Below are 23115 nucleotides of genomic sequence, written 5' to 3'. Positions count from 1 at the left end.
TCCTCAACAAGTGCACCTCCCCCTCACGTGAGTGGTTCAGTCCGAACATCCCAACAGCCAATGGGATGGCCTAAAATTCTTCACTGTATGCTCCCTGTAGTTCCGGTCATGTGACTTCAACTTCCTTCTTTTCCATGAGTGCATCAACGGAGAACAGGAAGCGAAGAGGCTCGGGCGGAAATAAATCCTTGAAGACTGGTAATGTATCTATAAAAGAGAAAACACTCCAAGTTTTCTCCATTTCTTTTCACATTACCTGTCCTCAACAAGTGCAGCATTCAACAGATGGTGGCGGGTAATGAGATCCGCAGATGCACAAGTTCTCTCCCCAAGACCAGATGAGTCTGACAAGTGGAAGAATTAGGCCAACCATGGAAAGCCCTCCTCCTAGGGATGCCCGTCACAAACCCATGCAGGTGATGTTGGTAACAACAACCAGAAAGGCGGCATCCGTCAACAGTGGAACAAGAACCATGAAGCCACGTCTCAAGTTGGTTCTGACAGGGTGGAAAGACGTACCACCAGATATGCAGGTGTTAGGTAACCTCCCAACGTATTGGAGTGGTTTTAGTAAAAACCGAGCAACAACATAGTATGGGTGCATCTGTCAGAACACTGAACTAAACAAATCCCCGAATGTTTTCTGACAAGTACACCAAAGAAGTGTTAGTTCAGTTAGGAAACATATGACCAAGTGCAGTGCAAAAGTTCCAGCACCAGTGCATGTTAAAAGTGCAAAGAACAGAAGTCTTAGCAAGTCCTCACCTGTTGAAATGATAGACATCTCGGTGTGCAGTCTATAAGTCAACAGCAGCTCAGTGACGACGAGGACGACTAGTATTCACCGAAGTCTGCGCAGCCACCACAGGTCCCAGATGATGGAGGCCCTCAACATCCTCTGTGGAGACATCTCGCAAGTAGTAGTTCGCGAAGATAGAATCCGTTGCCCCAAAACAACCAGTAAGTATGTGCTGAATGGGTGTGTTACAGTGCACGAACATGGTGGCGGCCAGTGCACGCAATTCATGCGGATTGGAAGCTGAAGGTGTAGGCAAACCGGATCAACATAGATATCGTATTCTTGGTAATGTCTTTCAGGTGACTTTGGTGACAGGAAAGGAACAACCTCAAACAGCGTTGACGGAACGAGCGAGTCCTCTCGATGTAATGATGCAAAGCTCTCACCGGACATAAGGATAAGTCTTTCACATCGTCCGGGCACACAATGGATGACAAAGCTTCTACCACGTAGGAACGAGGAGCTTGATCAGGCAGCTGATTCTTAGCCACGAAGTTCATAAGGAAACCCAAGGTAACGAAACTTCGGTCACAGTGAAACCGGATCAGATCCACATCTGGGGCATGAATCTCAGAAACCCGTGCAGCTGTAGTGAACCCCAACAAGTCTTCCGTGTTAATGCTTCCAGGGATGACTCTTCAATAGGTTCATATGGTGCCGACATCAAAGATCATAAGACCAGATTCAAGTCCCACTTCGGTGGACGAAAGCGATGGACTTGATCTTCTAGCTTAAATCCCTTGATCATCTTATGTATCTCAGGGATGGTAGACAGCTTCGTAGTAGTGACCGGATCACAAACCGTAGCAATCACAGACACGTACCCTGCAATGACGTACGAAGATACATCAGGAAGTCGGCAAGTCGAGGCACCGGAATAGACTGAGGTTGTAGTTTCTGCCGGATACACCATTGGTGGAAACACAGCCATTGGACATTATATGCAGCAGTAGCAGAAGAACGATGAGCCTTCAAAATTGCCGCAGAAGTCTTGGAAGAAAACCCCTTCTTCTTCAAGCCTTTGGTAATAATGTCCACGCGTGTAGACGGAACAAGTGAGGATGCGGATGGTGTAACTTTGATGTGGGATGCCAATCTGGCAGAGGTAGAGGATGTGGGTCGGTGAGCCTGACGAGGTCTGGAAACCACATTTTCGTGGACCACATTGGCGCGATCAAGAGAAGACAGCAATGGAACTGCTGGAATCTCTGCAACACTCTGGGCAGCAGGATGGGCGGTGGAAAGGCGTACGCATCCATCTGATGGCCAAGGCATCTAGATCTATGGTGTCTGGATCCGGGACTGGTGACACATAAACTCTCAGCTGATGGTTGAACCGCGTGGCAAACAAATCTATGTTTGGCATCCCAAGCTGATTGCAAACCCATCGAAAAGCTTCCGGATGTAACATCCATTCGGTTGACTTCAGAGCTGACGGATGGGATAGGCTGTCTTCCAGGACGTTGGATACCCCGAGAATGTGTCGAGCATGGAGCTGTAGTGGAATGCTGTCCACCAGGTCATACAAGCGGAACGTCATCTGCAGAAGACTGCCGGAGTGTGTACCGCTTTGTCGATTAATGTAAGCTGCCATGGTTACACTGTCGGTAGCTATCATCAGGGACGCTCCAATCAACAGCGGACGCCAGTGAAGGACTGCATTGTACACTGCCAACACCTCCAGAAGATTGATGTGTAGAACGGCTGTGTAGAGTCTGGTCGTTGAGATGAGCTCCCCAACCTTCTAAAGACGCATCTGCGAAGTGATGGTGTGTCGCTTGGAAGGGCCGCAAACAGACTCCGTCTAAGACGTTCGATCGGCGTTGCCACCAACAGAGACTGGGATGCAAGTCGATTGGTAAACAAATCTGCAAGTCTGAATCGTTGAACCTGATGTAAGTATTCAGGAACATCCGAAGACTGCGCAACTGGAAAGGCATCTGAGACGTCAAGGCTCTGGTGACCATTAACTGTATCTTTGTCCAACGGTCGAGAGGAACCTGTACCAGGCCAAGATCTGGGTGCAGACGGGCTCCGATAAACTGTATGTCCTGCGTTGCATGCAACTGAGACTTCTCTAACTTGATTATCCACCCGAGCGACCGCAGGAACTCTAGGACGTGGATCGATAGCTGGGTCTTGGAACGAGACTTCATCAAACAATCGTCCAGGTACGGGTAAAAGCAGATACCTTTGTGGTGAAGGAACTGCAACACTGGAGCTGTAATTCTCGTAAAGAGCCAAGGAGCTATGGAGATCCCGAAGGGCAGGACTGTCCATTCGTAGTGAATGCCTTGAAGTACAAATCTCAGATAACGGTGGTATGCTGGATGAATCAGTACGTGAAGATGAAGATGAACCGGAGAGATGGACCATGGACGATCCCGTCGGGAACCCTTGGAACCGGAACGCCTAGCAGACTCGGTCCTCTTCGATGACTCTGCTTAGATGCCTCGGAACGCTTCTTGCTTGAAACTATCTGAAACGGCTGACCACTGGACTCCTTAAGAGCTGACGGTCGCTTGGATGGAGCCGCTGCACCGGCTATCGGTACTGTGGAAGCAGATGGAACCGGCCCGGAAACCTCCGACACTAGATTCGCCCCTGTGACGGAACCCATTGAAGCCATTGTCTCTTTGAGCATAGCTGGTAGTAATGTCTTCAACACATCCACAACGGATTCAGAAATGGAAGGCGCACTTGACCCCGTCGCAGCACACGACTCCGCCTTTCTAGCACAAGTGGCTAGCACCTTCAGATAAGCGGTGAACTCCTGTGTGGTCAGTGTAGCACACTGAACACATCTCATCTCCGTCTGGCATGGCACACGACATCTCGGGCAGATGTCACGAGGGTCGTCAGATGACATGAACTTCTTACATCTAGAGCAAACACGCACAACACGCGACATGCTCACATCAGACATGATAAAAACTGTTCAATCTGTGAAATTGAAAGAAACACAACCATAACTTGCAACAAACCGGTAAACAAGACGTCATTTTGCAAATGGCGGCCACCAAAAAGCCGGCGAAATACAACAAAATGTGGAAAAATAACACTTAAAACAAGCGTTAAAAGCCAAACGAAGGTAGCGACAAGCATAATAAGACAATGGAGGAAACAAATCCACCATAATAAACCACAAATATGACGGAAAAATTTGACTCCAACAGCAGAGCCAAAAAACCCATGTCCGAACCGAATAAGCGAGAGGAAAAGAAGGAAGTTGAAGTCACATGACCGGAACTACAGGGAGCATACAGTGAAGAATTTTAGGCCATCCCATTGGCTGTTGGGATGTTCGGACCGGACCACTCGCATGGGGAGGGGAGGTGCACTTGTCGAGGACAGGTAATGTGAAAAGAAATTACATATCTAACACCTGCATACACAAAACAGAAACAGTCCATGCAAAAGATCCATATGGAATATTCATTACAACTGATTTTCATGCTTATGTTCAATTAAGGTTCCAGCACGCTGTCCTGGGCACACACCTCAGCTATCTGGGCTCTGTCCAGGACAATAGGTTAGTGATTAGTTATTACTGGTTAGTGAAAGAGAAGTCGTTGGTACCGGGCTGCAATCCCAGCCTTAAATCTTAACTAAGACAACACCAAGGCCATTAATGTGGAATACACCCAATATGATTCTTATTGAACTATACACAAATCCTAAATCACAGATGCTTACTTTCTCCTTCTGTTGATGTAAGACATTATTTTGCTGGGTGAGTTCTTGAACTAGCTGATCCATTAAACGGCATTCTTCACGCATGATGCGCTCCTGTTCTAACCACGATGTCTGAAATTTAAACACCACTGTGTTAATACATCATTTTCAACATACTGCAAAATATCATGAACACACAGCTAGCTACTGAACAGTTTTCATTATTCACAGTCCACTTTATTTGACCTAATCAGGGCTAACTCTGGGTGAACAGAACATATCACCAATTTATGTTTAACTTCAAAAATTGTACAAACCCATTTAAAAAAAAATATTGATCATTACATTAAATGATTTTGCCAAATAAGAAAATAAAATTTCCCATGTTTTTACTGAGACTTTTAAGCTAAATATAGTTAAAGATACTTTATTGATTGGTTCAGTTTAATGTTGTTTTTTTATCATAAAGCTATGAATGCAAACAAATAAGCATCGTTCAACCAATTATTTCTTTTCAATATTACCTATCCTCAAAACAAGTGCATTTCCCCCCCACGCAAGTGGACTGGTCAGAGCATCCCAACAGATAATGGGATGGCCTAAATCTTCTACAGTATGCTCCCTTGTAGTTCCGGTCATGTGACTATAGCTTCCTTCTTTTTCTCTTCGCTATACTGGTCAGATGTGTTTTCTTTTGGCTCTGTTCTTGGAGTCAGATTTGGGTTTTTTTTATGTGATACTATTGTTGATAATTGACAGATTCGTTTCTGTCTTTGTTGTAATTGTTTCTAGTTGTATTATTTTAGTGTGTTTTTACTTCCAAAATTGTTGTTACCGGTAAACGTTGCATGGTCGCTATTTGCATAGATGGTGGCCATGTTACCGGTTATGTCTTAATGGTTTGTTATTATTTCTCTTTGTAGAAATTCTATCATGTCAGATACTAGTACGTGCCGACAACGTTCTTGTGCTCGCTGTTGGAAGTTCCAATCACGTGATTATCCTCATGAGCTTTGTCCTTCATGCCGTGTGCCTTGTTCGGCAGAGACGAGATGCGATGTTTGTTCCAAATTGTCCGACTTGGAGTTTGGGAATTACTTGACTTTGCTGTCTACTAGGGCCAAGAAGGCGAAGTCAACCACGGCAGGGTCTTCGGCGCCGTCCATAGCCAACTCGGTGGTCGATGCTTTGAAGTTGATGTTGCCTGCAATGTTACAAGAGACCTTGGCAGCGATGTCAGCAGCAGCCAGGGCGGATCCACAACCTAAGACGGAGGGGCCCCAACTACTAAACCGGGATCTACGGCTCCACGGAAGTCTCCGGAGGCGGACAAACATTCATCACGGGTGCCTGCGGGATCCAGTGTACAGGCCGAAAAGGGTACTTCGTCATTGAAGCGGATATCATCTTCTGATCGCCGGTCTGATCCATCCTTCAAGGTGCAGGCGCACGGGTCCATGGGTCACCGTGCCAGACGTAGTAGAAGTCATTCACCACGGACTCCAGCGGCTCCATCGGATGCTCGGACCAGTCCACTTGCGTGGGGAGGGGGGGGGGGAGGGGGGGGAATGCACTTGTTTTGAGGACAGGTAATATCTCTATAAAAGAGAAAACACTTAAAGTTTTCTCCAGATTGTCCTAAAATGTATAAAAGGAAACACAATTAAATTATTAGATTATGAAAGACATTAAACAATGGATTTATAATTTACAGATGATCACAAAACAAACTCGCACTCACCCGTGATTCTGTTAATTCTTGTTCAGCTTTTTTACCCACTTCTTGTGCTTCTGTTAGCAGTGCATTGAAATTTTCAATCTACATTGAAAAAAGCAACAACCCAAAATGAAATAAATACTAAGAACAAACCATTCCATCTTTATTTTATTTTATTTGTTTTTGTTCTTTAAAACGATGCTTGAATTACAATGTTTATGTTGCCGACTGGATAAATGTATTTTGATTAAAATGCTGGGAAAGGCTATACTATCAGCTCTTTTTTTTTTCAATCCAAAAATGGCTAATTTCAGACTAATAATTATGTTTAAAACAAATGAAGTGTCACACTGTAAAAAAAATATTTGTAAAAATATTTGCAAAATGTATTTTCCATGTTGATCGAAACGCTAAGTACACACTGAGATAAATTAACATATGTTGATGAACTCGCCTGTTTCTTGTGTGATGTCAGAGCTTCTACATCAGCAGCATGAAGCATCAGTTCTCGTTCATACTTGTTTTGTGCCTGCACCAAAATAAAACATTTCTTCAAATGTATGCCCCAACTGCTTTTAGCACAAATGTTTTCTTCCTTGTTTTGTTTAACAATACAAATAATGATAATTCTTCAAAAATTTTTAAACCAAATTCTTTCTTCATTCCCCCCATCAACCAAAGAAAAAAAAGGTCAAATGGTGGTTTGGGTTATAAAAAAACATAATATTTGTTAATGGATGACCCAAGCTATATTCATAATAACACTTTCCGGGAAGTGTTGAAGTTTGTTTTGTTTAACACAGGCGTCAAGTGAGGCGGTCGGTAAAAAAATATAGGAAAATAGGAATTTTTGTTACCTGAAAATAGGGTTAAAATAGGAATTTTGCCCACAAAATAGGAAGAAAATAGGAATTTTGTATAAAAGTAAATGTCCCAAAATAGAGAATATTGCAGGGGTCAAGTGAGTGAGTCATCTCAAAAAACTAAATATGGAAATAGAAAACCACTGAAAAGATAATAATACAGGAAAATAAGACAATGTGTATATCATAGGAATAAAATAGGCACTTATTTTGTTTTAAGATGGCCTCCCAACACCCCTTATAGCCATCCCGATCCATCACTTTTTATTCAGACAATGCAGTGTTTGAATTTGGTTCTTTGGTGTAAGACTTTTAAAAAGCAACACAATGCAGTATTCCTTTTATGCTATTGAATAATACAACTTGCAAGGTCAAATTTTAACTCTGAAATGACAGGGGTGTTTACTGAAAAACCCCCACAACAAGGCATTGCTGACCCAGTGACACCATCAAAAACAGCAGCAATGGCAGTGTGTGTGTGTATGTGATTGAATGTGGGTATGGACACTGTTTTTAAATTAGTTTTCTCTTGGTAGATCAACTGGATAATATAGCTGGATTTAGTAGCTGTGTGCTAACTGAATTGACTTCTCCGTATGACGAGTTAACCATGCCCCCCGCCACATGTGATGCAAGGTTAGACAAACTTTCAATAATGGCTGCTGATTCGCATAGGTCGATAGCAAAATCAACCGATCTGCCAATTAAGTTTTTGCCTTAATGTATTTAGAAATATCGTTGTTTAATTAAAAAGCCGACAAGAAGAGACATTCAAGTGTTTCATTACAGGGTACATTTACGATGACAACGTGATTTAAATCGACAAAAACATTTTTACGTCAGTAAATCGAAGCACAAGAACCCGGAAGTGACGAACGTCAAATGCAAGCAAAAGATGATTTAAAACATCCTATGCTAACTTTTGTCAGAACTGACAAATTAAAATGTCTTGTTTGTTTCGTTTTTCTTCTTTTTGATCTTAATTTTTGTTGTTGTTCGACTTTTATATTTATGGAATCCTAATATGCCAAGGAACAAGTGAATAGAAGGCGCGGCGACGACCCGGCCTAAAACGGTGGCATCTTTATTTTCAGTCAGGTTGCGTTAAATGTTTTGTTTGGGTTTTTTAAAAAGGGGGGGGGGGGGGCGTGAGCAGTAACATTAAAATACAAGGCGTGGGGGAATGCTATCAGTGTATTATAATTTTATGCACAAAAGGTTACAAAACTATAGCAGGATACAGTCACATGTGCAATAATTATGCAAGCAGTGGATTAGACTGTGGGATTGCGAAGTTTGTGGGTGTATTCTTATATAGCTGCACTGCTTGAACCAACCGATATACTATTTTTGAAACCAAAACCATACACGAAATTTAAAAAAAAAAAAAAATGGCATAGCTGGTAGGGACCACATCTTTCGGCCTTCAGTTATGTATACTAACATATTGGCCCATCTTCGTTCTAACAAGACATATTAGGGCTGTTTACGTTTGGGTGCCCCATCCCCTCTTTATAAAATCAGGCTGTCCAGCGCACCCTTTTGAAAAAGTTGGACACAATTAGGAATGAAAATATAGAAAATGTAGGACAAAAGTAGTAAAACGTAGAACAAAAGTAGGACTGAAACAGTACGTAGCGACATTATTCATGCTCAAAACACTTTTATGTGGTGCTCAGTTTGTACATGTATTTTGTGTTCTATCAAAAATAATGTGATCTTATGTAACGGTCACGTTATACAGTTATTTCAAATTACTGAACACTATATTAATCAATAAACATATTTACATGCATAGGAATGCTGATGCACAGTAAACAGAGTTAACATGATTAATTTAAGTTTTCCATAATGTATTATAGATTCTGAAGTCATACATACACATTGTACATTATAATCATGTTATTCATTGGAAAATATGTTGGCTTTGAGGGTATAATTTTAATAATTATATTGAGATTATATGGTGCCACAAATTGGGAGACATATCTTGCTGCTAAGAAAAATTTAAATAATTCCCATAACTGATGACTTTTATAATAACACAAGGAATATGCACACTTTAACAGCAATTTGTGGCATTTTCAAACAAAAAAGTAAGAAAAACTAAGTATTCTGAAGAAAAAGTAGGAAAAATAGGACCAAAAAGTACGAAAAAGTAGGATTGCTGGACAGACTGTAAAATATTTGCCAATTAAGCCAGTACAACACAGTGTTTAAATAAATTATAAACTCATGTGTTGTGGCAACAACTGTTGGGAATCAAACTTGAAGCTTCTGGCCCCCACAACCCAATCTCAACCCCATTAGTTATCCTAATGTCACACAAAATGTACTCCCAAAGCTTTATCTGTTCTAGAGGCATAGGCAGATAAAAAATAGTAATAAATATTATAAGACAACCCATGCCTACCTAACAGTAATAATAATACAAAATAAAAATTGAATTAAAAAAATGTATATATATATATATAAAAAAGGCAAAATTAAATATATATATATATATATATATATATATATATATATATATATATATATATATATATATATATATATATATATATATATATATAACATGAAACTAAACCACAGATTGCAGTTCGCACAATTTGTTTAATATTTATGAGAATACTTCCGAAGATTTTCTTTTTTCTCAAAGAGAGGGTCTTTACATATTAATCCCCATGCAGTCTGGTACAGGTCAATATATTTATTTAAAAATGTATCTTTCTGTGACATCCATCTCCAAATCCTCGAAACTTGTACAGTCATCTGAGCAATTAAGGATTACCATTTGATGGGTGGTGTCAAACTGAATCCCAAGTCTTGGAAGTCTGAATTATTCCTTAGCAGCAATATGTCAAACACAAAAAACAATAAAATACTGTATTAAATGAAATTGTTGAAAGTGTTTCATTTTCAGCAGCAATTTCACCCCCTGCCCCAGTGTTTCTTTCACATATCAGTAGAAACTGTTCTATTATTTCTATCATTCTGTTCTCAATATCAAGATGCAATGTAATTTGTTTAATAGTTTGTCTTCAGAATCTCATTTTCGACATCTAATCAATGACTCCACATCCCTTGGTCCAGTTGCTGAAATATATAAAAACAAACATGTTAAGTATTTCACATCCATTTGAAGAAGTACATTAGTCTGTAACTTAATTACATATCGTTGTATTAATTTAAAGTTTAATTTAATTTGAGGAAAATATCTTTTTAACAGGAAACAAAATCAGTGTGACTAAACAAAGTATAAAATTAAAAAGTATAGAATTAAATTAAGAAAAGTAATAAACAATGTATTTAACTTTCATGATGTTATTTGATTTCTGTTAGAAAGTTGCACAAAGCTACATATATGTGGAAGAAGAAAAATGCCCATGCTTTGCTAAAATTTGGGGTATAAAATAATGATGAAAAACAAAACTACTGTCTCCAAAAGAAAATCATATTTAGGGTAGGTAATAAAAACAAAACAGATGTAAGTGCCTCATCTAGGTGGTTATGGGTTTGAAATGTTTTGAAATTAGGGTTAGGACATTACATTTCAAGCACATGACCATTTATAAAAAGCAATTCTTTTACTATCATTTATCTAAACATTAAAAAATATATCTATTAATTTCCAAGATTTTAGGGGACGTAAGTTTAACCTCAGTACCCTCTGGCAGAAACCATTAAGTTGAAAATTCTAAGAACAATAAAGGAATAATAAAATGTCTTACCAGTATTTATTATAAATTACCCAAGATTGGTAATTGATCTGCTGTTAGGTGAGGAATTGTTTTAATATATATTATGGTAAAATTGGGTTCTTACAATTGAGGGGTGGGGTGGAGGGGGACTAATGGATAAGTTAAAGTTTTTTGTGTTTAAAGACACCACTAGAGCACAAGGAATTATTAATCATCAGCTATTGGATGTCAAACATTTTGTACTTTTGACATGTATAGTCTAGAGTGCAAGCCTGCTACATTAGTAGCCAGGTATCTTTTATATATATACACCACCCAACAGACAGAATAGCACATACCACAGCCTTTGATATACTAGTCGTGATGCACTGACTTAAATCAAATCAAACCGAGAAACCGTAACTGGCATATATTATCTGTTCCGATTGCAAAAATCACAATTTTTTTTTGTTTTTTTGTTTTTTTGCTTTGAAACATTTCAGGGTCCCTACATAAAATTTGCCTAATTTATAACTTTCCAGACAATACTTTCTTATCCCCCTAAAGCTCACAACCATATAGGTTACTCCCTCACCCCTCCTCACACAAAAGCACATACACACACTCACGCCTACAAACAAAAAGAAAAGGAAAAAGGCTAATACTTCCAAACGTTCCAGCATTCTTGTTAATACTATCACTAACCCTAAACCTAACTTAAACCTGAATTAACTGAATGCTGGAACGATCGGAGGTCTTGCCAAAACCTTTATTTTGGCCATTCATCTGACTGTGTGCAGTTTAACAACGGATTCTTAACAACAATATATACATCGAAGACTGATTAAATGAGTCAGTAAATTCCATTACATTGGAGGGAAAGTGATTCTTAAATTCTTACCTTCGTAGAATTTATATATCAGTTGAATTTTGATGGATTTCGGCAAAACTTCATTTTCAATACCATGTGACAGTTTCGCAGGAAAACACTGATTTTACGTCAATCGTAGGCTCCGCATAGTTGTCATCGCTGTTAACACATGTCAGCAGAAGTATATGTTTACTGTGATTATAATTCAGTTGGAGGAGACAATTATTTTAACTAATTTTAATGCTAACTATACAAAAACTTTACACATCGAAAAAAATTATGTTGTCTAACCTAATGGCGTCCAAGCAAATTTGGGCCCCGCTGTTTCTGAACCACGAAACATGATTGATCCAGCGCAGTTGTCAATCACGCCGTACGGAGGGGTCAATTGGTAGAAATATGTCAAATCATTATGATACTGCAGGTGTGTACATTTAATAGAATACTTGTTATGGTAAGCAAAGCACAACCTGCAAATAAGCACTGAAGTCCTACTTCCTTACACACCATGCACCAGTATATCAGAGGTAACCCTAACAGCTTCAGCCTGAATTCGTACAATTTAGACATGATGAGAAATGTGGAAAATGTAAGATATTTGCACAAACACCCACCCACCCACCCAATTTAGCATTTTTTTTTTTTTTTTTTAGAAAAAACAATCAGGCCACCAAAATTTAAAATATAATGGCCCTACAGCCCTAAATCCACTCTGGGCCAGTAGGCACGTAGTCACTGTGGAACTCTGTACAGTTACACTTTGAACCAAATTCAGCCACTACATAATTCACCACAAGTTACATATCAAATTTGTAGACTAAATGTATACTAATAAAATATTAATCCAAATGCTAAGGTGCAAGTACACTAATAAAACATTTTAAAACAGTTAATGACCACGTTATAAATTGAAAGTAGGTAACCAGAGGGAAATTCAGTTTTATGATCAACTGGCTACATTGTGTTGTGTTACCTTGTGTGATGGTTAACTATGCATTGAGCTAAATACTGATCATTTCTTGTTTTAAACAAGTATAGGTTCTTGTGAAAGGCTTTACGGGTCTGATCAAAATTTATAAGTCGTGGTCGGGAGTATTTTCTATCGGAATTTTATGCACCAATTTGTTGCCTCCGTGTATAAGCCAACTCTCTACTTTTGGAAAGTATTTCTAGACTTCAAAAGTCGGCTAATTAATACAAGGCAATATACGATATCCACCAGATAGCAAGCTAAACTGAACATTCATCAGGTCACTAGGCCTAGACTGAAAGGGTTGCCATATCCTTTCAACCTTCTAGTTTTGAGCATTCAACAAGATCAGATATTACCAAAAAACAGAAACATATCCATAAATTCAGAAATTATAAATAAGAGGACTTTATTTGTGAAAATTAATAACTGGAAGCCTCTAATGGCAATGATGTTACACTAATGATGTTATAAAGTAGTGCCCAGGTTTTTAAAACTCCAAAGTCATGGCCGAGACTGGGATCAAAGTAGTAGGATGCTACAGGAGCTAAATTTAAAAGGACTGTTCCGAGTTTCATGCCCTTGACTAAAATTAAACATTAAATACATTTTCTCATTTTAGACTGTTAGTGTTTAAGTAAACAACAGGTTTCTCGTCATCCTAATGTTTCTAGCAGCTCAATCTTCAATTTATTTCCTCTTTTTTTTTTTAGCTACTGTAGTACAAACATTAGGACAATCACAAATTTTCAATACACTGTATATACTGGCACTGATATTCTAAATAAGATAATGTGTTTAATAGGCGATTTAATTTGATAAAAGAGGTCAATTACTCAAAAGCATCTTACAACAGCAACAGTTTCGGGACAGTCCCTTTAAAAGCTGGAGATGAAATCATGCATCCCATCTGCATATTTAGATTTCAATGACTATGCCACAAGTATCACAATATGCCTCATAGCAAGTCATCTGGGGCAAATGGTGTGAAGAGAAAAAATATGGTGTCGCTAAAAAAACTTAAAAATAATAAAAATATGAAACTGGTCAAAAGTGCAAAAAAAAGAGGGATAAAATAGGAATTTTCATCAAAAAGAGGGCTAAACAGGGACTCATAAAAAAAATAGGAATAAATAGGAAAAAGTAGGATACTTGACGGCCTGTTAACACCACCACTAGAGCACACTGAATATTGGATGTCAAACATTTGGTAATTTTGACATATAGTTTAAGAGAGAAAATAAACGAATGTTTGTTTTGTTTAAGGACATCACTAGAACATTGATTTATTGACCATCTGCTATTTGGTAATTTTGACTTATAGTCTTAGAGAGGAAACCCGCTACCTTTTTCCATTAGTAGCAAGGCATCTTTTATATGCACCATGTTCAACACAGATGCCTAACTTTAAAAATATATAAAACAAACACCATCAATATTATCTACATAAACATTCTGAGAGTACTGCTAATGAATACATGTTCCCTACGGGGCACCAACACATTTTTATATCTCCTAAATTCATAACTCTGTGAAACATGAGTAATTCGACATGAAAGTCAAACTTGATCTGTAACAGTATATGATAAAGCTATACACAAAATTTCACCTGAATATCTTGAGGCATTGTGAAACAAAAAAAAAAGTCGGGGGGAAAACTAGATGACGGACAGACGGACGGACTAATAACGAACCTCAGCAACTATTTTAATCTGCGCATCGAAGTCTCTCTTGGCCGACTCCTCATTAGCTATGGCCACCTCGCGTTTCTCCACAGCTTCCTGCAGCTCGTTCTGCAGACTTGACAGCTGCTTCCGAAGATCAGCATTCTAAAATATAAATAAATCTAATGGCTGAAAGTACAAAAGGTATTTATACCATAGGTATATCTTATATGCCTTTAAGACTAGACAGAAAAAAAATGAAAAAAGTTTGTTTTATTTAACAACACCACTAGAGCAAATTGATTAACTAATCATCGGCAATTGGATGTCAAACATTTGGTAGAGGAAACATGCTACATTTTTTTTCTAATGCAGAAAGGGATCTTTTATATGCACTTCCCAGTCAGGAAAGCACATACTACTGCCTTTGACCAGTTGCTGTGCATTGGTTGCAATGAGAAAAACACCAATCAGTTGAATGTATCTACCAAAGTGGTTTGATCCTGCAAAGCAAGCACCTCAAGCGAGCACTCAACCGACTGAGCTAAATCCCGCCCCAAAGACTAGACAGTTGCTTCCAAAAATCAGCATTTTAAAATGGGAAAAAAATCAACCAAAAAAAATCTAAGGACTAAATTTCTAAAATGTATTTATGCCCTAGGTAACTTTTTTAAACTGCTGTGTACATTTAATAATTTGTGACAAATGCAAGTGCACAAAGTATATTTTATATGTGTTTACTAAAACCGAGAAAACAAATAACAAATTATGTTTAACAGAAGTTTATGTCATTAAGGACCGAAATTACGAAGCCTGTTTTTCTTAAAAGCATATGTTTAAGGATTGTAAATGTATGTAGTTACATGCATATAAGAAATAAATAAGCTTTGCAAATTTGGCAATTAGTGATTCTAAAAACATGCATTCTTGCAAAATTACCATTTCCAATTAATAATGAAACAACAGTTATGTTTCAGCCACGAAATAAATTAGGTAAAATAACATTGGTAAAACTTTGCTAAATAACCAGAAATATAAGCCCGTTCTGTAATCATGAATATAACAGGCACTATATACCAAATGGCAAATCAATGGGTCAAAGTTCAAGGAGCTACGGCCACTGGTTGTCCTAGTAATTTTAATTTAGTAATGGCAAGAGCTTTTCACATTTCTAATAAACAAATGAACAATTCTTACCAGTGCATGACTTTCTTCTGATATTTTGATATTTTCATTCAACAAATCTTGTCTTTCTTTTTCCATGACCTCTACTCGTTCTTCCAACTGTTCTATTTCTGGAAGAACATGCAGAAAATTATTAATGATGTGTTAATTTACCAAATATTTTCCTTTATCATCTTACAAGGAAGGAAATGTTTTATTTAACGACGCACTCAACACATTTTATTTACGGTTATATGGCGTCTGACATATGGTTGAGGACCACACAAATATTGACAGGAAACCCGCTGTCACCACTTCATGGGCTATTCTTTTTGATTTGCAGCAAGAGATCTTTTATATGTACCAACCCACAGACAGGATAACACATACCACGGGCCTTTGATATACCAGTTGTGGTGCACTGGCTAGAGCGAGAACTGGAGAAAACTTGGAGTGTTTTCTCTTTTATAGATACATTACCTGTCCTCAAGATTTCATCCCGCCCGGGCCTCCCCGCTTCCTGTTCTCCGTGCGATGCGCTCAGGGAATAAGAAGGAAGTTACAGTCATGTGACTGGAACTAGAGAGCAGTATGCAGTAGAAGAATTTAGGCCATCCCATTGGCTGTTGGGGTGTTCGGACCAGACCACTTGCGTGGGGGGGAGGTGCCCTTGTTTGAGGACAGGTAATGTATCTATAAAAGAGAAAACACTCCAAGTTTTCTCCATTTCTTTAGACATTACCTGTCCTCAAACAAGGGCAGCATTCAACAGATGGTGGTGGGTGCCGAGATCCGTAGATGCTTGTGATAACTCCCCAACCGGAAAGAGGCTGAATAGTGGAAGAATAAGGCCAACCTTGGTAAGCTCTCCTCCTAGGGATGCCCGTCACAGACCAATGCAGGTGATGTTAGTAACACCAACCAGAATGGTGGCATCCGTCAGCAGTGGCAGGTACAGCACCTAGAACAGGGACCAGGAGGCAGCTGCCACATCTCATGCTGGTTCTGACAGGGTGGGAAGTCGTAGCCACCAGGGATGCAGGTGTTAGGTAACCCTCACGTATTGAAGTGTTATTTTTGTAATAACAAGCGACAACCTAATGAGGTGCATCCGTCAGAACATTGAACAGAACAAGACCCCCAAGTGTTTTCTGTCTAGTACACCAAAGAACTGTTAGTTCAGTAACGACAACAAATAACCACATGCAGTGCAGGGTAAAGGTTATCGAGACAAAAGTTCCGGCACCAGTGCAAAAGAACAAAAGTCTAAGCAATCCTCACCTGTCGATTCGATGGACATCTCGGTATGCAGCCCAGAATCAGACAGACATCAACGGCGACGAGGACGGCTTGTATTCAACAGTCTGTGCAGCAACAACCGGACCCAGATGATGGAACCCCTCAACGTCTTCTGTGGAGATATCCCTCAGATAATAGTTGGCGAAGATGGAGTCCGTAGCCCAGAAACAACCAGTGATAATGTGCTGAATGGGTGTGTTGCAGTGCAGGGACATCGTGGCAGCCAAGGCACGGAGTTCATGCGGATTAGAAGCAGATGGAGCAAGTAAACCCTCCTTCTGATAGGCGGTCAGGATAGAAGACCGGATCCAGGTGGCCACCGTGTTCTTGGTAATATCCCTCAACCGACTCTGGTTACAGGAAAGGAAAAGTCTTTTGCGATGTTGTCGAAAAGATCTGGTCCTCTCGATGTACTGGTGCAGGGCTCTGACAGGGCACAACGCCAAGTCCTCAACGTCCGCTGGACCAACGATAGAGGAGAGGGCCTGCACAACATACGAACGAGGCGCTTGGTCTGGTAACTGATTCATTGCAACAAAGTTCATGAGTAACCCCAAGTTGACTGCACGCCGATCTCGGTGAAAACGTACCAAGTCTACATCAAGAGCATGGAGTTCTGAGACACGGGCAGCCGTGGCAAAACCGAGTAAAAACACCGTCTTCCTCGTCAAGTCTTGCAGGGAAGAGGATTCGATCGGCTCATAAGGTGCAGTCGATAACGCTCGTAACACCAGATTCAGGTCCCATCTTGGTGGCCGAAACCGGTGTACTTGATCATCAAGGCGAAACCCTTTGATCATCTTATGGATCTCAGGAATACCCGATAACTTCATTCCAGTAGCAACATCACGAACAGTAGCGATGACCGAAACGTACCCAGCGATGGTAGACCCCTTTAATCGTAAAGTGGTCCGCAGATACAGCAAAAAATCAGCAAGACGAGGTATCTGGATCGTCTGAGGTTTGAGTTTTTGCTGGACACACCATCAGTGAAAGCAAAGCCATCTGACGTTGTAAGCCGCAGTAGTAGATGATCTGTGCGCTTTCAAAATGGCCGCCGTAGACTGTGAAGAAAAACCTTTCTTCCTCAAACTCTTGGAGATAAAGTCCACGCGTGCAGTTGGAACAACTGCGGACGTGGATGGTATAGTCTTGACGTGGGATGCAGCAACAGATGATCCCAGTCTGGCAGCAGTAAAGGATGTGGATCGGCAAGACGTATTAGATCTGGATACCACATCCTGGATGGCCACATCGGAGCAATGAGTAACAGGCGACAATGGTACAACTGAAACCTCTGAAGCACCCTTGGAAGGAGGATTGGTGGAGGAAAAGCGTACGTGTCCATCTGCTCCCAGCTGATGGCCAAGGCGTCGAGATCCAGAGCTTCGGGATCTGGCACTGGAGACACGTAAACCCTCAGCTGATGGTTGAATCGTGTGGCGAAGAGATCGATGTTTGGTGTCCAAAGTCTGTCGCACACCCATCGAAACGCTTCGGGATGGAGCATCCATTCCGTCGGCTGTGGAGACGACAGCCGAGACAGTGTGTCGGCTAGTACATTGGAAACCCCTGGAATATGGCGAGCCCGAAGTTGCAACGGAATCTCGTCGACCAGCTTGTAGAGACGATAAGTCAACTGCAGCAAACTGCTGGAGTGGGTTCCGCCCTGACGGTTGATATAAGCCGCCGCAGTGGTACTGTCTGTGGCCACCATGAGAGAGGCCCCTGTCAACATCTATCGCCAATGAAGGATAGCGTAGTAGACTGCCAACAACTCTAGCAGGTTGATGTGGAGTCCGAGTTCGCCGGGAGACCACAGCCCTGAAGTAGTCTGGTTGCTTAGATGGGCTCCCCAACCTTCCAGTGACACGTCGACGAACAGGTGATGAGTGGCTAGGAAGGCCCGCATAGAGACACCGTCTAAGACGTTCGATCGGAGCTGCCACCACTGCAGGCTGGAGCGTAGATTGTCTGGGAGCGAGGTGATCAAGTCCGGATTGTTGAAACGAACAAACGGGTTGAGAAACATCTGCAAGCGCCGCAACTGGAGACGACCTCTGAGTGTCAAATCCTGGGCAGAAGTGAGGAGACCCAGGAGACTCTGGCAACCATGAAAGGTCATTGGAGCGGTGAGGGCTATGGCAATCATGGTCTGGATCTTCTCCCAACGGTCTAGAGGAACTTGAACGAGGCCCAGGTCGGGTCGAAGCCAAGCGTCTATGAACTGTAGAGACTGCGTGGGAGCCAGTTGAGATTTCTCGATGTTGATAATCCAACCCAGATGCTTGAGAAAGTCCATGATGAAGGCAACATGTGCAGTAAGCCCTATCTTGCTCTGACACTTCATCAGGCAATCGTCGAGGTACGGGTAAAAGGATATACCTCTGCGATGCAGGAAGCGGGACATCGGAGTCGTGATTCTGGTGAACAGCCATGGCGCCATGGATATCCCAAAGGGCAGGACTGTCCATTCGTAATGCCGACCCTGTAGTACGAACCGGAGGTAGCGATGACAATCGGCATGCATCGGAACGTGAAGGTAGGCGTCCTTGAGATCTAGCGAGGCAAGCCAATCCCCCGGTTTGATCACGGCAAGGACATCTCGCAACGTTAACATCTTGAAGGTCAGAGGAGGAAGCAGGTAGTGGTCGTTGAAAAACGCCAAGTTGTGGATCATTCGCAGCTCCGGAGAATCTTTCTTCGGTACGAGGAAGATGTCCGAATAAAAGCCGGGTGTTAAGCGTTCTTCCGAAATGCTGCGAACGGCTCCCTTCTCCACCAGTTTGTTGACGGACTCCTGTAGAACCTTGACTTGTGATACAGAATGCCGCGGTTCTCGAGGTGAAGTGGTCAATGGAGGGATGGCAGACAATTGCAGATGATACCCTGTCTTCAAGATCGACGTGACAAATGGCGAAGTCGACTTCCGACCATGGATATTTCGACCGGTGTGTTGCACACCGGAAGCGTCAAAACCCGAGTCGTTGTTCTGGTTCAAAATCAGGGGCGGGCGTAGGTCGAGACAATCTGAGCAGTCCAAGATCTGTTGGCTGGCGTCAACGTCGACCAGGCTTACCCTGGGTCCGAGCTGGAGGACCGGATGGTCGTCTGTCCGGAAACCGTCGAGAAGGTTGACCTCAAAAGGAACCTCTCCAGCGCTTAGATGGTGGTTGTGCAGTGAAAGTAGACTTTTGCTTCGTGGATTCCAACGTCGAAATAAGTTGCAAAGCTTTGACAGTTGCTGTCGACTGTTGGTCCTTATCATTGGCCGTAACCACGTCAGAAACCTTGCCTGCAAACAACTTTGTTGCAGACCACGGTTGAGTTAACAGCTCCTTCTTATGCTGGAAATCCAAAGTTGACTTTTTCAGATAAGCCTGGTGACGGTACTGCATCAACATCGATGACATAGAGGTAACCGAAGACGTCAGGAAAGCCAGCATCTGCGCTGATTGTTGAAACAGCGCATAGCACCGTGCATCTTTTGCCTGGGTGGCCATCGCAGCAAGGAAAATGTCCAAATAAGATAACACAAACAAGCAATGTCTCTGGGCAGTATCCATGGCTTGGACCTGTTTGTCCGTCAAATCCACAGTTGACGACTTCCCAAGACGGTGAACATCTTCATCCACAGACGGAGCCCCATCTTTAAAGGGCATGTCAAGACGGGAAGGCGACAAAGGACGCTGCGTCTTTAAAGGTGCGGTCTAAATCCGTCGCCACATCGGATATGAGTGTACCGGCTGCCAAGGAACGGATAACCACATCTTCCAGAGGGACATCAGTCGCTATCATCGGTGTCGGTCCCTTCTTGGACGGCGTTGGTGGATGTGGCAAGGACGGCAACATGTCATAGACGGCCGCCAAGCAATCCCTCATAGTCATATGGTCAGCAGAGTCAGGCTCATCAATGATAGAAACCGATATAGGCGCTGCATCTCCAAAGTCTTGGAGCACTCAAGCACAGGCTAATCGATCTGCCGAAATGGAAGCCGCCGGTGAACCGGACCGTGGACGGGTCCGGTCGAGAACCCTCGTAGGCCCTGGAAGTCACATCAATCGAAGGTCGGCGCTGACGATCCATGGAACCCGTAGGGAGCCGTGCAGGTCGTGGGGAACGGCTACGGTCCCGGCTCCGATGCGCCGAAGATGTCTTAGGTATCGGTAGAGCTGAAGAAGCCGCACCCCCTGAAGAGGGGACTTGCACCGGACCTGACCCCAAAACCGCCGGTTTTGGTAAGGGCGCCATTGACGCCATTGTTTCTTTCAGCATGGTCGGTAGAATTGAATGTAACACTTCCGCTACGGAGTCAGCAATTGAAGGCGAAGATTCCACTTTCTTGGTTCTCGCTGACACCACTTTCAGGTAAGCCGCGAACTCAACATTAGACAGCCCCGAACACAGGTCGCATCTCGAAAAGAGAGGCTACACGGAACACGACAACCCGGACATAAATCATGAGGGTCACCGCCGGCAGTAAATTTATTACAGCGTAAACACGCTCGTATCTGTCGCTGAACATTAACATCCGACATGATAAAAAAATTTCAATCTGTGAAAGAGAAAGAAAAAACCAACCATGACACAAACACAAAGCCTGTCAACAAAGACGCCATTTTGCAAATGGCGTCCGACACGACAACCTGCAATATAACAACATTTCATGTAAATAAACGCTTGGAAAGTCAAGCGAAATACGCGAAAAGACATACGAAAGCTTGCGAAAGCTAATGAAAACGAAGGTGAAACACATTTCACCCAAACACGAATACAAAACCAAAGGTCTTATAAAAAAATTGACTCCAAAACAGAGCCAAGCAAAAGGACGTCCAGACCCTTTAGCGAAGAGAAAAAGAAGGAAGTTACAGTCATGTGACCGGAACTAGAGAGCAGTATGCAGTAGAAGAATTTAGGCAATCCCATTGGCTGTTGGGATGTTCGGACCAGACCACTTGCGTGGGGGGGAGGTGCCCTTGACCCCCTATCATCTTACAAAGTCCTACATGGATTTCTTTTATATTCATGTCACCAAAAATAACTAATTATGATGTAGTCAATTTAGAGCAGATACTGTTAATTATACATTGTAATGATTTGACTACGAGCTAAACATTTTCTGAATTTTTAAAACAACAGTAAAAGCAACCACTGTATTTTTATCATTCTTCAATAACTCAATAAGCGTGATGTAGCCCAGCGGACCCATTGGGCTATTTCTTGTTCCAGCCAGTGCTCCACAACTGGTGTAACAAAGACTGTAGTATGTACCATCCTGTCTGTGGGATGGTGCATATAAAAGATCCCTTGCTGCTGATCGAAAAGAGTAGCCCATAAAATGGTTACAGCGGGTTTCCTCTCTCAATATCTGTGTGGTCCTTAACCATATGTCTGACGCCATATAACCACAAATAAAATGTGTTGAGTGCGTCATTAAATAAAACATTTCCTTCCTTCTTCGATACTAATATTGTACCCTGGGGAAAATATGGAGGGGGATTCATTTTATATCATTTGTGCAGAACCGAAGTCACACAATTTATACACATGCATGATTTTCATTTTGTAGATAATGCTGCATTCATTACAAGTCGTGAATATAATCCTTCCAAATTCACAAGTTGTGAAGAGTGTCCTTTTGGCAAAATAACCACCTGAACACAACTTGTGAACTGGAGCATGATTTTTTGTCTTCACATCTCGTGGATAAAATGGCAGAACAAACACAAATCATTCGTACAATTACAAGTTGGGGTGAGTGAGATTGGAGTGACAGTGCAGATTGTCGCCACTTGGTGAAGTCGTGTTCACAATTTGGAACTTGTGAATTAAAGATATTCATGAGCACAAAATGAATGCAGCATAAGCACTGCAGATTCCAACAGTTTGCACAATTTACAAATTGTGAACATGTGCTAAGGTGTGTTTTTGCAAAAACAACAACACAGAATATTAATCCAGTAAATGTCAAAATAATTTCATCCTTTCTTGTATAATTTACAGAAAAGTAACTAATGTTTTTACACTGCAACAGTATTCCACATTTATTTAATCTTACTTAATACCATGGAATGAATGAGAAGAATTTAAAGTATTTTATGGGTGGTGAGTTTCAATGATTTTTCTTTCATAAGTTACCTTGTTTCATTTCAGAAGCTCTCTTTTCCAAACCATCTTGAAACTGTTTGCTAGTCTGAAATGAATGATATGAATTTTACTTTTAAATCAAAATAAATATATAATTAAAAACACACAAAATCCATCCTGTATTACATTATGAAACATTTCACTGAACACTGAAATGGCTTCTACCATAAAAGAAAGCAGAATTTAGCTCAGTAGTAGGGAATCTGGCAGGGGACAGTGTTTAAAATCTTAGATAATCATGATTTTTACCTATTGTTCTGTTATG

General features: G+C 41.3%; 1 protein-coding gene across 1 annotated transcript in view; it reads right to left on the bottom strand.

Moving 5' to 3' along the window:
- The window catches only part of LOC121374485 (nucleoprotein TPR-like), a 73135-nt gene that overhangs the window by 46185 nt on the left and 3835 nt on the right, over positions 1–23115 (bottom strand). Inside the window, exons 4-9 of the mRNA XM_041501583.1 lie at positions 22842–22896; positions 15437–15534; positions 14270–14404; positions 6646–6720; positions 6216–6293; positions 4496–4606 (exon numbers count right to left, since the gene is read on the bottom strand). Coding sequence (XP_041357517.1) covers positions 4496–4606; positions 6216–6293; positions 6646–6720; positions 14270–14404; positions 15437–15534; positions 22842–22896 — 552 coding nt within the window. The remainder of the gene's footprint in view (positions 1–4495; positions 4607–6215; positions 6294–6645; positions 6721–14269; positions 14405–15436; positions 15535–22841; positions 22897–23115) is intronic.

The sequence above is a fragment of the Gigantopelta aegis genome, chromosome 6 (genome assembly GCF_016097555.1).
Source record: "Gigantopelta aegis isolate Gae_Host chromosome 6, Gae_host_genome, whole genome shotgun sequence".
Taxonomy (NCBI): domain Eukaryota; kingdom Metazoa; phylum Mollusca; class Gastropoda; order Neomphalida; family Peltospiridae; genus Gigantopelta; species Gigantopelta aegis.
This window is presented reverse-complemented; position numbering and strand designations above follow the sequence as displayed.